Source organism: Meleagris gallopavo, chromosome 3 (assembly GCF_000146605.3).
Source record: "Meleagris gallopavo isolate NT-WF06-2002-E0010 breed Aviagen turkey brand Nicholas breeding stock chromosome 3, Turkey_5.1, whole genome shotgun sequence".
Classification (NCBI taxonomy): Eukaryota; Metazoa; Chordata; class Aves; order Galliformes; family Phasianidae; genus Meleagris; species Meleagris gallopavo.
This window is the reverse complement of record NC_015013.2, coordinates 58414799-58433434: the sequence shown is the minus strand read 5'-3', so window position 1 is coordinate 58433434 and position 18636 is coordinate 58414799. Positions and strand designations below refer to the sequence as shown.

At 35.2% G+C, this 18636-nt stretch overlaps 1 protein-coding gene across 7 annotated transcripts in view; it reads left to right on the top strand.

Annotated features, from left to right (window-relative positions):
- Positions 1-18636, top strand: part of ASPH (aspartate beta-hydroxylase) — a 102686-nt gene that overhangs the window by 54850 nt on the left and 29200 nt on the right. For all 7 annotated transcript variants that reach the window (XM_010708966.3, XM_010708969.3, XM_010708968.3 and 4 more), the window contains 4 exons: positions 3138-3179; positions 13810-13898; positions 15868-15954; positions 18331-18481. In XM_010708966.3, coding sequence (XP_010707268.1) covers positions 3138-3179; positions 13810-13898; positions 15868-15954; positions 18331-18481 — 369 coding nt within the window. The remainder of the gene's footprint in view (positions 1-3137; positions 3180-13809; positions 13899-15867; positions 15955-18330; positions 18482-18636) is intronic.

Here is an 18636-nt window from a genome sequence, read left to right as displayed (position 1 = left end):
AAAAAAGGTTAAGTTAAATTTTGTAACCCTAACAGCAGTTGCCTTTTGGTTGACAGGGAGATTTTAAATTTCTGTAACACTGTTTTGAAGTCAAGTTTTCAATTACCTTTTCAATTATCAATTTCAACAACTTATAGTTAAAGGGACATCATTATGCTGGCTTATTTTGTTCTGGACTTCAGTAAGATTCCACGTAGGTGAGTGTTGCATCTGATTAATAGGCACAGAAGATGTTCCAAAGTGATTTCTTCCAGACTTTTCAAGAAAGCAATAATACTCTTAGACTGTGATATGGTTTAGGGTGGAATGTACTCATAAAATTACCTGTGATTGTGAATTGCAAAGCAATAATTTTTACAAAGCCATATTTTGCAATGAAGTTTGGGAATGATTTTAGAATGGTGAATGGAGGACTTTTTATATAACAGTGGCAGCCTATTTCTAGCATTATGGGACTGTGAGAGTATAGTATGCTGTGATCAAATTTTAAGTATTTTGTAACTGGGTATGTGTTTTTTACGTGCTTCATGTTTACAAAAATATGCCAAGCTGGGCAAGGTCAAGAGAATTATTAAGGAAAACGTTTGTCATCTGTTTTAATGTTGGGCTTTCAATAAAACACAGAAGATTATCTTTGTCTTTCTAGTGTCGTTATTTTTTCCAAAGTGGAACGCATTAATGAAGATAAATATTTGTCTCAGCTAGCAACAAATATCATTCTCCAAGTTAATAATTTAATTATTCGTTTTTAAATACATTCGAAAGTAAAATTTACAAAGAGAAAATATCTCATGAGCAGAAATAATTTTTATTTTTAGGTGGTTGTATGTGATAGGACTGGGCATTACTCTATCTTTTTACGACTGTGTTATATTTCTTCTTTTGTACTATTCACTATTAGGCAACTAATTTGACTTGAATTATGCCCATGGTATATAATTTCTATTTATAACTTAAAATGGATGAGAAATTACTATTCATACTTGCCCCACACACTTATCTTTGTTAATGTAACTACTCTTCACCCAAAATATTCCGTATTATAGTCCATAGTCTAAATTAAAATTCATAACAATGGTGTTGTCTATGCAGTGCATGTGCTGCAAAAGAAGCTTGCATTTATTTTTGTCTTCAAACAGTTTGATATTTTAATGTTGAAATTGGAGTAAATGAAGAAGATAACATCTTCATATTTTCATATTGCTACATTGTTTCTTGCTATATCTCAATCTATAAAACCTTGGATTCAGTTGCTTTTTTTGGAAATCACAAGAGCACCAAAAAAGGAAAATTTCAAGTAAAAGCAGTATACTGCAATATTATTTTATTATTATATAATATTATTTTTCGCCATCAAAATAAGGTAAAGATCACTGTGGAGAGAAGAAGGCAATTTGTGCAGATGTTACTGATGAAATTTCTTAGTTCAGTATGGTGAGAGCTAACAAGGTGAAATTTTTCTTTATTTTCAAAAGCAGTAACCTAGAAGAAGAATCTAGAGTAAATTAAGATCATTTGAGAAACTTCGAAATTGATGATGGCTCATTTAACAAAATGGAGATTGAAGTAAATCTATGAGAACTGAGAGTTGTTCTGGTGCATAAATAGATACAGACAACTATACATACAGGGGGTTTGGAACTAGATGATCTTAAAGGTCCCTTGCAACCCAAACCATTCTGTGATTCTATGTGTATTGTATGAGGCTCGCTAAATGTGAGGCTGACCAAGAAATGGGAGACGGGCGTGTTTTGGAGTAATAAGCCCATATCTTGTTCTTGGTGTGATGAAAAAGAACTGGCAGAACTCTCAAAAATGTCAGATACAGGGGCAAATGGGTCACTAAGTGTCCTAGAGAGAGTCAAAGGAGTTCCAGTGAGAATATGAGTCTTAATAATAAGTGAAAGGGAAAGTAAGTGGTTAGGTCACATAATATATCATGGTTTACTATCCTGTAATGATTTCTTCATTTGCTTTGAGTTAGTAGAATAATAGAAATATGAGTATGTCAACTATTGTATCTGGAGCTGTTATTACTCTTTTAAAAATACAGTGTTTCTGATGTCATATTGACAGGCAGATACACCTTTTTATTTTCCATCACATGTGCAAGAAACCTGTATTTTAGCACATCCCAAGTAGTGCTGTCATTAATGTGCTGTTCGGGTAATAATATCTTCCAAGCTATTTTGTAGTATGTAATTGATTCTGTAGGTTTTTTTTGTTGCTTGTTTGTTTGTTTTTTCCTCCTTCGTTTCTCATATCGCAACAGAGTTAATCCTAACTGTGCCTTGTATTGAATGTTAAAACCAGGTATATTGTCTGCATGTTGTAGTAGTAGTTGGTAACAGTTGTGCACCTGTAGTGAAGAGCGAGACAGGAATTTCTTCTGAGACGGGAAAATAGTTAAAGAAAAAGCCATCAGTATTCTGTAGTATTTTTGTGACGTTTATTGGGTATAAGTTGAAAACAATGATAATGTCAGAATTATAAGGAAAGACACTTAAAAGAGTAAGACAAAGAACAAAAGATGCTAAAAGGTCAGACAAAGAGAAGGAAAGCCTATCTCTGCACGAATTTTGTTCATGATTCACAGATGTGATTTTGTTACAAGCTTTTGTGCTAACATCTGGTCATGAATTCAGTTGTTTACAAAACATGTGGGCTTAGTTTTTTTACAAGTTGAAGTATGACAAAAGCTTCCGAGTGCCTTGGTTATTTCTGAATATGAGACTTAGGTTTCCAATTTATATGAATGTTTTTCACTTTTAAATCAAATATGTATGAAGCCAGTATTCCCAAGACTTTTTAATTAATAAACAAAATACCTCTTGCAAAATAGTTTGTATCATGTGTGTATAGCATTTAAATCTGCCAAATATCTTAAGGAGAACGTTCATAAAATATCCTGTGACAGAAGTAATTATGCAATAACTGAAGCATCTGCAGGGAAAGACCTTCCATGTAACCACAGTTCAGTCAGTACACTATGCTTACTTTAATTATTTCTTTAAAATAAATTAGTCTGGTTGGCTCAATCTTATTTTGGGTCTAAACTGTAACTATATTTTAACTCTCTCTAATTGTAACTGTTAAAATAAATTTACTTAAATGGAATTATATTTTTAATATTCTAGGAAAAGGTGAAACAGAGATTGAGCAAGACAAAATGGAAAAAGGTGAGTCTAAAACATTCTGCTCTTCTGGATTCTTCTTACTTGAAATCTCTGCTTTCTGAGATAACTGATTTAAATTAGATTATATACAGTGATGCTTCTAGGTATCTTACGTCAGGAGTGCCTGACTTTTTGGCTTGCCTGGGCCGCATCAAGTGAAGGGGAATTGTCTTGGACCACATATGTGTCAACTGCTGTGAGAGTAATGTGACCTATTTATTTTCATGGAATCTACAAGGGATGCAAAGAGCTGGCATTGCACTGTGCCTTCCCAGTGTCCTGGTTTCAGTTCATATGACATTAGTAGCACAGTGTTGGTTATTGCTGAGCAATGAGGGCGTTCAGGGGGCTGGGCTGCCTGGAGGGGTGGAGCTGCTGCCTTAATAACACAGGACAGTCGGTATTGACATGGGGAGTTGTGCGAGGCTGTGGAACGGACGTGCCCACCTTATGTACATAAATTGGTTTTAAGTATACAGTGTGCACCTGTTTGTAAGTAAACACACAGTCATCTTGAACTTACAGTCATATTGTTCCCCTCTTCCAAAGTCATAGACTGCTATTAAAAACTTCTGCTGTCTCAGAACTGGAAAGCTGCAATGTCCTATTCCCAGTGTGAAATTCCAGAGGTTGTAGCTACATCATACAGCTCAGATATCTCTGAATGAGAGGTGAGGGGCTGTCAGAGCCTGCAAGACCCATTCAGTCTGTTGTGCCACTTGTCTGAGGTAAATAGGAGCAACCTGTGAGTGACAGCACAGATGGGATGTACTGTCACATAACCTGAATTATTGTAGTTTTATCTGCATTAATGGTTGATGGATTACAGGTCTAAAACAATGCAGCTGTGTTGTAGGGCAGTTGTATCCATCTTTGTGCGCAAAACAAACTCAGTGGAGGAGAATCTGTAGATGCTTTATAAAGAGAAGGTAGCACTGAAATCAATTTCAGCTCCGTGTTACACAGTAAGGGTTTTTGTCTGGCCTGGTAAGAGTATACAGAGACAGTTTTTGTGGAAAAGTGAGTAATGCTGAGAGCACTGCAAGTGTTTTCTTCCCACATTTCTTTGCACAACCTCTGTCCTTCAGCTCAAGGTTTGTATCTCTCCCTAGTTATACCAACTGACCACAGACAAAAATCTTAAGGGCTATGCATGCATCCTTCTCACTCAGATAAGGCCCTCAGAATACTGCCTGCCATAGGTAACTCTTTCTAAATGAAGGTAAAGGGACTCTGCTGGTGCCTGCTGCTCCTTTCTCATTCCTTTCTCATTTTTTTTCTATGAAACTACTTAAGAATTCAGCTTCTCTGATCTTCTGATAAGTTTTTTTTGTTGGTTTTTTTTTTTTTGAGTTTGTGTACTTGCATTTTAAATACACGCTTCTGGTAAACCATTTTAATGTTTCATTGGAGTATTAAATATGCCAAATGCAAGCATTATGTTAAAACTAAAGCTTACAGTTAGCAGGTTTATTTGAGAAACAATGCTGTGATATCAGCATTTCCAATCAGAAAATAATAGATTTGGCAGAGGCACATCTTTCCCCCTTGACAGTAGGAGAAAACATTGGGATAGCTTTATTGACCTATTAGACCTGTAGACCAAGAAGGTATGTAATAGTTGTCTAGTACAGGTGAAAAAGCATTAATGGGTAAAAATATTACCTCGTTTAAGAAAATGACAATATGCAGAATTGCTATTATCCAACATTATTAGTCAGAATTGGTAAGACACCATAATTACTTGAAAGTATGACAAAACAAAGCCACTTTTCTCCTGAACTCTATTGTGGTTGTTTTTGTTTCTTTATAAATACTTCACTAAATAAATGCTTCTTTTGAACCGTGCTATTGCAGATAACAAGATTGTTCTAAGTGGGAAAGCAAGCCAGTTTTGTTTTCTGTCTGAATTGACTAAATTATGCATCCTAGAGGGAAATCACAGGAGCAACCAAATCTTAAATGAAATTTATTTGTAGCTAAACTGGTTGTGTTGGCTTTCACAAGTATAATGTTGTTTAATTGTTTAATGAAAAGTGTCAAGCTATAGGTAACTGAGCCAAAAAAAAGTTTTAAAAAACTGTAATTGGATTGGTTTATTTTATATTTCCCTGATAAGATGAAACAGTAAATTTATAAGAAATGCATTTATAAATATTGTGCTCTGCCTGCCTGATATATGTAGAAAACTTGGATCAGTGGAGTCAGGAACTTACAAAATCATATGTGACTTATTTTGAGAGATTGTTTTAGTGATTCTGACAGAGCTCAGAGATTTATATACACGTTTGCATTTGTATTTTAATGTTCGTGCATATAAACTCCAGAAGGCATTCTGTGACAAAAGCTAGTTACAAATTTGAGTAGATCTTAGATCATTAATAGTTCATTTTATGTATGTAACACATATATACATGTATGCTTATCTTAAACATTTTTCAGTCCTTTGGTACTGAAATGTTTTAGTTTCTGTAAATTTAAATGTTTAGTTATTTCATCAAATTTATTGATTTTCTAAATTTCACTTTCCTGATATTGAGAAAGAGGTGAACTTTCACAATAAGTTTCTACTATATAAATCTATCTAAGAAAACATCAAGCTTGGCTTTCAGAAGGCTTGATGATATTGAATGTTCATTATAGGAGAATTTGTTCCATAACATGCTATATTGATTTCTTTTTTTATTATTTTAATTGATACAGAAGACATGGGAAAAAAGTAAGTTCGTCTTGCAAACCCTTTTAAGTGGTATTTGTCAGGATTTAAAGGTAGAGAAGAACTAAAAAGACTTTATCATCCCCTACTTGTTCTACTTGCTACTTGCTATTTTCCCTACCTTGATTCTGATTAGTCATAAATTTGGATTAAGATCCATATTTAGTCATAAATTTGGATTAAGATCCATATTTAGTCATAAATTTGGATTAAGATCCATATTAGACTGTGCTAATCATGTCCTTCAACTCCTTTGCCCTCATATAAAGGCTCTGTGTTTATGTAAACAGTTAATATAAACAATATTATGAAAATGTACATTGCAAGGGAGTTGATTATTTTAGGTACTTACCTATCTCTGACAAGGAAGAAAAATTCACTATCAAGAATGAGAAATCAGTACTTATTTGTTGCTATCTTAAAGAATGAGATAAATATTTTTTCTAGGCTTTCTGCCAGGAGAAATCAATTTTGCCTTCTAATTTCTGTGTTAGTCAAAACTCCTCTCGAAACTTCTTTAAAGAAATAAATACATTTATTTGTAGTGTACTACTACTTCAAGTTATCTCTGTTCAATTAAATTGAGAAGGATTGTTTGACTTCTCCATGAAAATGTCATCATATTTTATATTAAGGAATTGAAAGGCTTGGATGTTTCAGATGTGCCTGAAAAAATAATTCCTTAAAATTTTCAAAGACATACATCCTGAATTGAACTATATCACAAATGTACTATACAATTTCCATATGGTCTAGGTTTAGTTGCATTTTATCACATGGCTAGTAAAACCTAAATTTAGGTAAGGAGGTTCAGTTTTCTGCTTACATGGGCACGTAATGAATATTTATTGATACTGATCAAAACTGGATATCCAAACTGAGATTTGGGTAAAAACTGAGTTTTAAGCAATGAATCTGTTTCTTTCATACACTTAACATCAGTATACTTAATTATAAAATAATTTTCAGTTTTCAAAATTGATAAAACATGGAGGTGCAAATGAACGCCGCCTGATTGGAACACTAAGCTGTGTTACGTAAGGGACAGAGGTACACTTAAGCCAAGCTAGAGAAAATGTCATTCCATGAGTGGTCCTGCAAGTGTCACCTGATATCTACCTTTTCAGCAGGATATGTAGGATTCCACTGATGCCAGTAGAGTTCTAACCTGTTGACTTGTAGAGTATAGGGTGCTATTCTTCTTGCTAAACTTTTGCTGCTGGGTTAGATGAAGTGTACCCTAAACTCCATTAACAACCTTTACCAGGACCTGCACATTTAACTGACCTCCAGCATTGTCAGCTCAAGTTAGATGTAAGCCCCGTTATTAAGGGTGTGTATACTTTCTATTTACTTACTTAGATATTTAATTATATGAGCTGTTCGCAGAATGATCAATGTTTCACTTCTATAAAAGTGCAGTTTTCAAAGTCCAAAGTGCTGCATAACACTATGCTAAGTTAAATGTATACAATGCTATACATGTGTAGGACATTAGTGTGTGGTCTTGTATAGGAAGTCACTAAGTACTATTCCTGATCTAGCCAAATGGTTGCTTGATCATCTTTGAATGAAGCCAAATGACTTCATGGTAAAAGGAAGCAGTGAATGGTGGCAATAAATGCCAAAAATAAAATTTACATTCTGCAGTTGTTTCTTATGATAGACATTATGTAGCCAGCAGTAATTTCAGACTGAAAACCCTGTAGAATACTTTTTACTGCAACCAAAATTGTTCTGGAATAACTGCAGTTGAAGATTTATTATATCCATTCCACAGCTTTATTAGTCCATTTATGCCTCAGTTTTTTTATTGTCTGATTGCTTTCTCAGATAAGTTGATTACAGACATTTTGCCTGTTCTACTAGCACAGTTTAGAAAGATCTTTTAATTAATTGTAGTGCTGCTGGCTTTAAGCTGTCTAGATGCACTTATTGGGTTTTATACCTTTGAAGTTTTCAGCTGTAGAGACCCATAAAATAAGTGGATCACATACGCTATCTGTAATCCACCTAATGAGCTTCAGAGACACCAGAATAATGACAAGAGATCGTCATCTCATCAGATTATCCTTTCACTCCCTGTCCCTGTGAGGGACAGCACAACTGCAAAAGCTGATTTGGCTAATGACCAGGGCCAAGCATGAGGAAGGAAGACAGATGCATAGGCAGACTTTTAATTTTAGGTAGAAGTGTACATCTTTCAGCCTATAACTGAAACTTTGAATCTTGAACTAGAAAGGTAGGAGTGGCTGGGAAGAGAGAGCAGAGGAATTAGTAAAACAGAAGGTCACAAAATCTATTGAAAAACTTCTGCTGGGCCTAATCTGTAATATTTTCTCTTAAGTGCCTCTCTACACTATTACTAAGAGAGTATTGCTGATTTTATATCACAGTAAGAGTAGATGTTTAGAAAAGAAAACGTTTGCAAATGGCTTTTTCAGTTTTTGACAAATTAAGATGGTGAATTGGCAGGAGTAGCCTTTACTACTTGCTCTCTGATAAAATGCCACATGCATGACGTATCTTCAGGAGAAAAAATGGTATGTTGAACATGAAAGATAATCATGATAGTATTCAACCTTTTTGTCCCATTCTGGCTAATAATGTTTTGAGATGTAAGGCTGATCTCTAAGTTCAGCTGTGTTCACTCCTTCTGGATAACAAGGTTTTTCTTACCCTGACTAATTATTTATGATTCAGGTGAACATGTGAAATGGAGATCTGACTTTTTTTTCACCCTTCTGTGGAGAGACTAGAAGAGGATTCGTTTAATCCATTTCAGAAGTATTACTGTTAATAATTTCTGATGTAATATTTCTACGAGTTTGTTCTGTAACTTAGAGCTAGATGTAATCAATTTTTTGCCATGTAGTAGATGTAGTAGTCATCATCACTCTTTTTTTCTGTTATTCCTATGTAATTATATTGCTTTGAATGCATTTACCACACTGGAGTAATTCAGTTACCTAGCATTTTACACCAATTTCAAACCTTATGTTCTGCTCAGTTATATAGGAACATGCAGTCCTTGGATGGTTTTAAGGCATTTGCCTCGAAATTCTCAAAAAGTTTCATCTTTTGATTCTTTACACAAATTTTTGGATTTAATATTTGAAAGGATTAAGAAATTATACTTCCATTGTAATTATATGAATAAAATCAACATCAAAGTTGCAAAAATATTTGTTTGATATGCTACTTATTGGATAACTACTTAAGAGCAAAAGATGGATCTGCTTCAGATGGAGATTTACAGAACTTGAACAAAGTGAATCGCATAATCCATTCTAGATCTTCAGACCTCAGCAGGATTTCCTCTGATACAGTTTCTTCTCTGCAATGAAATAAACATTCTGTAAGTTCAGGTACTGAAATGAATCATAGAATGTCTTGGGTTCGAAGGGACCTTGAAGATCGAGTTCCAACTCTCTGCTACAGGCAAAGTTACCAACCACTAGATCAGGTTTCACAGGGCACCATCCGACCTGGCCAGCTCCAAAGACAGGGCACCCACAACTGATCTCAGCAGCCTCTGCCAGCACCTCACCACTGCCTCTGTGAAAAATATCCCCCTGACATCTAATCTATATATACCTTCCTTTAGTTTAAGGTGATTCCCCTTTGTGCTATTACCATCAACAAGAACATTTAGAGGAAGTTGGGGATGATTAGAAAGAACTAGACCAAGAGGCAGCTTATGAGTAAGTATAGAAAAGAAAGAGAAGAAATCTGGTATAGCAAAAGATGGCAGGAAAATGAAAGAAGACAGAGGTGAATAGAAGCTGCGGAACATAAATTTGTGATTGTTAGAGAAATAAAAAAGAAATAATCTGCAATCGATTCATTTACTTTTGAATTTTTGTATTCTTCTGCTCGTGTAGGGCTGTGAGGAATGTCATTCATTGTGATGACCGGCACAGGCAGCTTCTGTAGGAACTTCTTCAACAGGAAATGAGAGAATGGATGTTGCCTCTGTAATTATAGTCTCGGCACTAAAGTGCATTGATGTATTGCTGCATATAATAGAAACTGTAGAAAATGGCTTTAAACTGGAAGAGGGTAGATTCAGACTATAAATTAGGAAGAAATTCTTTAAGGGTGGTGAGACATTGGAAAAGGTTGTCCAGCGAGGCTGTGGATGCCCCCTCCTGGGAAGCATTTAAGGCCAGGCTGGATGGAGCATTGAACAACCTGGTCTAGAGGGAGGTGTTCCTGCCTATAGCAGGGGGTTGGAACTAGGTGATCTTAAAGATCCCTTCCAACCCAAATCATTCTATGATTCTATAATAAAATGAGATCAGATGGGACCTTGAAGCTTACTTCATCTCTTGCTGCATAGTGGCCTTCTCAACCATGTGCATCATTCCTGGCACATGCTTATGCAATCTTTTCGTACAAATTACCAGTGATGAAAATTCCACACCTACCCTCAGAAATCTGTTCCAGTGCACTTACAGATACTAATACCAGATTTTCAAATCCAGTTTTCTGTTATGCCAATGTCAAGCCTTTTATTCCTTGGTCTCATTGTGGTGATGGATGAAAATAATAAATTCCGTAGCTACTTTTTATGTGTGGTATGTACCCTTCCTCCAGTGAGGCAAACCACTCCTTGTTTTTCGCCCACCTTGTTTTTGCCTGTACAGATGTAAAATTTGCTCCCCACCTCCACAAACTAAATAGAAAATATTTTTAAGCAGTTCTTCAAAAAATTAGTGGTTGATTCACCTTTAATCACTTAGTTACTTTTGCTAATTTTTCTCTTGGTGCTTTAGAGTATCTGAAATGCATTTGTTATTTTTCAAATGATGTTTATCTATCCTTTATAGAAAAGAATTTTCTCTGTTTTTGGTGATGAAAGTGCCTTGCAATTTAAAACAACGGGCATATTTTGTTTTTTAGTCTTCATATATGGAAACCATTATATAGAATGTAATATTTCATTATCCTTCATTTGTTAACATTGCAGACTATTAATTTATCACTTGGAAAATATTTTCCATCTGTTGTAGTTTTCTCTTAGCTTTGCTATTTTCTTCCCTAGGTCTTAATAGAGGAGGGAGATAGTGAGGTTGCTTGTCAGCTCTGCCCGTTGTTTATTGTCCAGTGGAAAGAAGAAGCATGTGATGAGTCTTCTTCCTTCTTGTTGTTAAAGTGGAAACTGTTTTTTCTGAGGGAGTCTTCAGCAGCTGTATGACAGCAATCTTAGGTAGCAAGCATATGCTTACATCCAAGGCTATTACTGGAAATGCTCAGTATTCTCGCAAGACCATAGTGTGATAAATATGAAAGAATTATCCCCATTTCCATGCTTAACCAGATTTGGATCAGCCTAGCAGTTGTATGATTGTGCATTTCTTCATATAGTGAAATCTGTAAATTACTGAAGAAAAGATGCATGGTTTTTTTCCTCTAAAAGCACGTGAGTTCATTTCATAGTAATGCTGAGTTTAATATACTGGATCACATCTGCTAAAGGATTATTACACTAGAAGGAGGCAATGTATAATTTATTAAAATACCCCTGCAGGGAGATAGCAGGCTATCTGCTTAATAGAGAGGAATGCTTGATGGTTATACTGAAAGCTCCCAGGTGAATGCTTTAACGTAGGAGTGGAATGAGTAGATGAAAATAATTGCTCATTATATAATGTTTACTGTGTTATATTAGAGCCTAGCAGCTGAATAATATTTACGTTAGCAGCTCTTTTCCGGCTTTTCATATTGGTCTCCTGCTGGTCTAAAGTTGATATAAAATTGTAGTGAAGATGGGAAAATAAAGCTTCTTGGTAATGTGGGTTGACTAAAAGATTCTTCCCAGGTGTCACCAAAACTGGACATGAGAGAAAAGATGTCATTTCTTCGGCAAAAGATTTCTAAGAGTTTGCATTTGCTCTTTCTTCTGAGCTGTTTGTCTCATATTCTTGTAAACTCAAAGCAGAAAACACATTTCTACAGTCAGTAAGTTTCTCCTTGGCGAGGGAGAGCTTCTTTCCATTGCCTGGCAGAAACCTCGCTGCTGCCATGCTGAAGCTTGAGAAGAATCAAGCGGCTGGACGTCTTTCTGTCAACATTGAAAGTTAGAGGGGTGACCAACAGCTGTTCTTTCTTATTAAATACAAGATTTCTGAACAGCTGGCCACTTTTAGATAAAGGTTTTTATTCATAATGCAGGAACTGAGAGTTGACTTTTTTTTGTTTGTTCTTTCACGTAGTTTCTTGTATGCACAGCCTCATATTTAGAGAACAAGATCTGAATGCTTGGTGGTGGTATCCAGCTGGATGTCCCTTAGATTATGCAGTCAGTGGAATTGAAATGTCTCAGTTTTCTTGCTAACAGCAAATCACATTTTTTATGAGCTCAACCAACCTAAAAAGCTCTTAGGGGGTCTTGATTTTAATGGCTTTTAGGGCTAGTATTCCTAAGTTCATTCACAATTACTTTAGACAAAGTCAGATCTTGGTTTCAAGATATCATTGCTATTTCTGAGGTGGAATATTTTTAGGAAAAAAAAAAGTTATTTTCTGTCCTAATGATGTTATGTCAGAAGCTTCTGCCCATAACTGTTAGTCTGTTTGGGTCCTGGGGTGAAGGAATCCTTGTTTGCATAATGAGAGCTAGTTCTTGTGAACTGTGCAACATTCAAGAGAAAGTTTCTATCAGCTTGTTTCCATGATAATTAAATTTCTTAAGTACGTTATTCTGTGCCTGGCTAGAAATACTTGATTTCAAGTTGTAAGGTACAATGAAACTTTAAAGAGAGCAAACTCAGTACTTTAAAGTGAACTATGTGATGGTTTACTCTAAAAAAAGAATGAACTCTTGTATATCATTTCTTTTTTTTTTTTACTTTCCTGGTTGCTAATCCACTGGAAAATTGCAATGTCTTCTATTATTGCAAGGATCAATGGGGATATAACTATACTAATATATCTCTTCTTTATTATTTTTACTTTAGAGAACCTGAAACATTTTTATATTTAAAGCTTTGTACAATCTCTGTGAATAAGCAAATGAAATTTAGTAGGACAGCTTCAACCTTGCTTGAATTTATATCTTCCCCTGCCTCCTAGTGGCAATAGCATCTGGTTAATTGTGCATACTAATGCTGCAGAATCGTTTATAAAGGTAATGAATGTAAGAAGAACTCTTCCTATGTGGGATTGTTATTTACGTGCCAATTATCTGAGTTCAGGGTTGAGCATGACAGTAAGTCTTACACAGAAGAACCAAAGGTGGTCATCAACTTTTTTCTCACACAGAAGCAGTTCATACTCATGGATCTTTATAGTGCTGAGTTAGTATTGGCTTAGCATTAACAAAGGCGTTAACCTTTCTCTGAGGTTTTTGTTTTCCTGTAAATGAAATGATTTGTCTCCTTTAAGCTCACTGTAAGATCAGACTTTTATAGAGAAGGTGTCATTAACTGAATCACAAGCACAGCTAACGGCAGCATGGGGCTGTTCTTGCCATCCCCGCACAGTGCACATGAGGGCTTAAGAAGCAGAATAAAATATAACTTGTCAAAGTATTTTGTACTGTGCATCCAAAGTATTTGCTACAAGATTGCAGCGGTGTTGTGATGTTAATCTGTATGGTGTTTGGTTTTAGCTTTACATGTACCAGTTAGGACATTCGCCGTTTAAAGGGAATTGGACCACGTGATTTTTTTTTTTTAATTCACTGCTCTGAGTAATTCTGTGATTTCTGTCAATTCTCTTAATTGCTTTAGATAAATAAATAGAGACATTTAGTCACAACTTTATCAGGACATGCTAATCATTTTTAAATGTATTTTTCAAAATACCATACAAATGTGCTTTAACGTACAGTGTTAGTTTCTAGTTAAAGCTAATCAGGACAATTGCTGTGAAGTATGAAAGAAGTAAGAAATTGTATCTTTTTATTTCCAGTTAAAAAGAAGAAGAAGCCAAAGCTTTTAAACAAGTTTGATAAAAGCATTAAAGCTGAATTAGACGCTGCAGAAAAATTACGTAAAAAAGTAAGTTCTGAATGTTTCACTCAGAGTCTAAATGGTGGGCATGGATAACAGCTAACTTAAGAAGAAAAATGAATGGAGAATTACTTCTAGATTACATTTTGTGTAACTTTCTTTAAATTGAAATATTTGGTGACCATTGGTACCTCAAGTCTAATTTCTGTCAGATAGTTTATATTTTTCAAATGATGTATTTGGCCAGTCATGTGTTTCCTCACTTTTAACCATGAAAATATGTAGCTTATCTGTTGAATTCATATTATCTGGTGTTTAAATTAACCACATGGATGTGGGTTACATCTATCCTATCTCTGTGGTCAGCTGTTATCAAAGAAATTAGATAACAGAAGCATGTTAATATGACTTCCTTGGTATGGGTTCATGTGCTTCATGAGCATTGGGTGAAAAACTTTGTCGGAGGTGTTGTTTTTGATGGACTTCTGCATGCATCATAGGAATGTTTCTGCTGCCATACGGCTTAGATGTTTCTGCCTCAATGCTCTGCTTCGCACCAGTTGCAAAGACCGTAACATCAATCAATTTCAGTAGTTTAAAAACTTGAACAAAGAGTGTGGAGAACAACTGCAGGTCTTTGTTCTGCCCTTTTTGGTCACTTCAGAGGACAGAACAACGAAGAAGTATGCGACTGTCAGCACAGTGCAGTAAAAAAAAAACATTTTAATCACTGCAAGTATAGATGAGTCTTGATTTTTCAGAAGACTGACTGCAGATTTTGATTTACTTTGCCATCCATGCAGCCCCACGGGGGCTGCAAAACTGGCAGGGCTATTGTACAGAGAGTACTAGCATCATGCTGCTTCTGCTGCTGCTCTTCACTGGGGACCTTGTTTACGTGTTGAAATACAAAAATTCAAAACATTTACATGCTTATTTTGATTATTCTGATGAGTTTATGGATCAATTTTCTGACTGTTTTTCTGTATTCGCTTCATGGTGAGTTGCAAACAATTGTGCTTGTCTTGTAGGAAACAGGGTAAATATAGTGATAACTCATAGAATCATAGAATGACCTGGGTTGAAAAGGACCACACTGATCTAGTTTGCTACATGCAGGGTCACCAACCACTAGACCAGGTTGCCCAGAGCCAAATCCTGCCTGGTCTTGAATGCCTCCAGGGATGGTGCATCCACAACCTCCTTGGGCAACCTGTTCCAGTGTGTCCCCACCCTCTGAGTGAAAAACTTCCTCCTAAAACTCAGATATATGTAATATTTGAGGATAGCAGGGCAGTGATAATCACTTATTTGTAAAGCTGTAAGATTTGGATGTGGCAGCAGGATCTGATGCCAGATTTTGCCAACAGTGCTTAGATTCTGTTTAAAAGTGCCATTGGTTCTTCTCAACTTCCACCCCAGTTTGCTAGTCAGCATCAGCCATGAAATTACTATAGTTGCATGCGAACTTTGTACGGCACAGGAAGGAGACGCAGAGCTCATGTGGAGTCCTTAGGGATGTACTTGTTCAGATCATTCAGAGGAAACATCCATATGCTGATGGCTCTGTCCTATTTTCCAGAGAACCACAGTTATGGTATAGCCGGTCATATGAGATATTCAGAGATTAAATTTCTATCTGTGTATAAAACTTTTTTCTGTATGTTGCGCTCAGTTTGGAATTTGTTATTATCCATAGAATCTTTATATTTTAATATAGACAGGTTGTTGTCTTCTGAACGTTTCTTCCAGTCAACAAAAGCAAAATACAGTAAAAACATTATTAGCTTTAACCAGAGGAAGTGAATGTTACCTCTTTGTAGGTAATGACAGTGATTTCTCTTAAACAACAAAGTAATCCCAACAAAAATATGAGTGAAAATTATTTTTCACAGATTCACAGTCTGAACTTTGTATATTTTTTGTTTCAACTTGGGGAAATTCATTTGCTATTAGGCCGTGCATCCTTCAGCATCTTTGTTAGATGTAAATGCTGATAAAATTCTTTGCCTTCCAGGGAAAAGTTGAAGAAGCTCTAAGAGCCTTTGAAGCATTGGTAAATCAATATCCAGAAAGTCCACGAGCAAGATATGGAAAAGCACAGGTACATAAATGAATGAATTAAAAGTCATAAATGTTTTATAGGTGAGCCATAAATATTTTCTAATGATAGAACTCTAGATTCCATTCAGATTTCATTTATAATTTTGTAGATTTTTCCTAAAGAAAAACATTACATGATCTGTCGAACTGTGCCCGTTCCAGTATTCTGTCCTTCCCAAGTTACTTCATAAGCTTTTGTTTACTTTAGTCTAGTGGAAAGTATTGTCAATAACACAAAAATAAGATGTGAAGTTTCTGTAGAGTGGTAAAGAATATATAAAGGATAAAGAACAACAACAACAAAAATCCAAACAAGGAGGCTTAATCAGCTTTATCATCTTGTGGAGGAGGTTGCTGTGTTTTAGATGTTCTTCTCTCCACCCTACTCACACGCAGAAGGGGGAAAAAAAAACAAAAAAGAACACATTAGAAAATAAGCTCTGCCTTTGTAATGCTGTTTTTGAGCCATGTTGAGTTGTCTTGGAGGAAAAAATTCTGACTTGAGGCAGCTGCTCTGAGACCACCCTGCAGTCCCCTCCTTAGTCAAAACCTTGCCACATAGACATAACACAAGAAGTAATGAACTAAAAAGAGTTATGCTTTTAAGACTTACGTAATTAATGAATCTGTTCATTACATCTAAGAAAATATAGCTCCTGTCCTCATAAGTTCACCCTTTTTATGGAGGAGGACAGATCATATAAGTCGGCTTTTTAAGAGTTCTCCCCAGTGACACAACTGCATTCATCCTTTTACACCAATTTGTAGTCACCATCTACCACTTCAGTAAAGATGAGACAGACCTTCAGATCAAGGTCTGAAGTCATAATGAGCAGGCATTTTTTGGGAATGTATAAAGGCAACTATAAATTCATTTCCATTTTCAGTATCGTTTGTAGACTCATACAAGTCTTTTTACTGAGCACTTGCATTGATTTGACCAATGACAATTTTATTGAATCAAATATGTGTAAGGTGCAGCTGTTTGAAAAGAGCAAGAAAATCATGGACTTTGCTGACAGATGGATTATTCTGAGGATTTACCTTATAACAACTTCAGAATGGATATTTATGCAACAAAATACATTTGAATTTGCTATTTCTTATCGCTAACTAAAAGTAACATCTCAGAGGAGGATAAATGTAAAGCCCTGGAGTTTGCTGTAGGAGCACTTTGCCTTGTCTGTGAACCATGAACCAGAATTACATGCTAATTTTGAAGATTCTAGATGTAATAAAGCATCAAGATTCACTTTTCTCCATCTTTTAATAGCTTTAAATGTCAACTGTTTTTCCCTCGAATTAGTGTTTTTAGAAATTTGAGTAATTCTTGCTTTAATTCCTGAAGTACACTTAGGCCAGATGAAAAATATTCTAAAGAAATAGTTGAAATATTTAGGGCTGAAGAGTAGACGTATCTTAAACCTCTTTAGCATATATATTGGTGAGTTTAATCAGATGTTACATTGAAAATGTTTGATTTTTTTTCTTATTTATTTTTTTACTATTCTTTACCCTGCAATTACCTAAAATAGGAAAAACAAATGTACTAGTGAATGTATATCAGAAAAATAAATAATCTCATAATTTATTTGTCAGGGTTATTTGAAAGTAACTGAACAGGTATTGGACTGAGGAACTGTGTTTTATGGTATTCTCCATATTCAATTTCAGAAGAGCCTAAGGAAAGAAAGTAATGGACAGAAGTGCAAAGATTCCAGATATTAACTACTTACTACAATTAACATAGTTGAAGTTGTTTAAATTAATCGATACAACAATGGATTGAGCAATAAGAGCTTCAGTTTCATCAGTGCTTGTGATGCATCTACACCTGCTAATTGACTTCAGCCAATAAAAATAGAAGCATTTAGGAAGAATGATTTAATCACATGAAAATGCATGCTTTTGAATAAATAATGCAAAACAATTCATTAAAAATTCATGACTTGAGATGCAGCTGTGGAAACAAATTATAAAAATAACATTCCACAGGTGACATCAGTAGCAGTTCCCACTGGCTTTACTGAAGCTGTACTTTCACAGTAGAAATCTCATACATCCTTCGTCCTGCTCCTGAACTTAATGAAGTAATTTAAGTAAGAGCTGTGTGTTAGGTATTATTTCAAGATATGGAAGAGTAAAGAAAATTCTTAATTATTTTTTCTAAGAATGACTGTAAGTAAATTTGTCAGAATATATGAAAGAAATATTTGTTGGTGTGTTTTGATCTGTGTGTTACTGTTAGCATGAGATTTAATTTGAAATTAATCTGACAACAGTTTACATTTCTTCCACACTGTTAAAGATAACAAAATTGTTTTGAAAAATAATGTATTATTATGTGTTCTAATAATAGTTTTGTAATTCTCTCTAGTCAGAAGATGACTTAGCTGAGAAAATGAGAAGTAATGAGATGCTGCAAAAAGCCATCAACACCTATGATGAGGTGGTTAGCCTGCCAAATGTCCCTTCAGATCTGATAAAACTGAGCTTGAAACGAGAAGCTGACAGGCAGCAGTTCCTTGGTAAGATTTGTGGATGGTGTAAAAATTGTGAATGTTGTGTGATTTTTAAGAAGATCACTAAGGGTTTAACAGCAAAAATTCAATCGAATTTTCATTGGAATAAATGAAAATTTCTTTAAAAAGTCTTAAAAATTTTGCTATTAACCTAGTGTCTG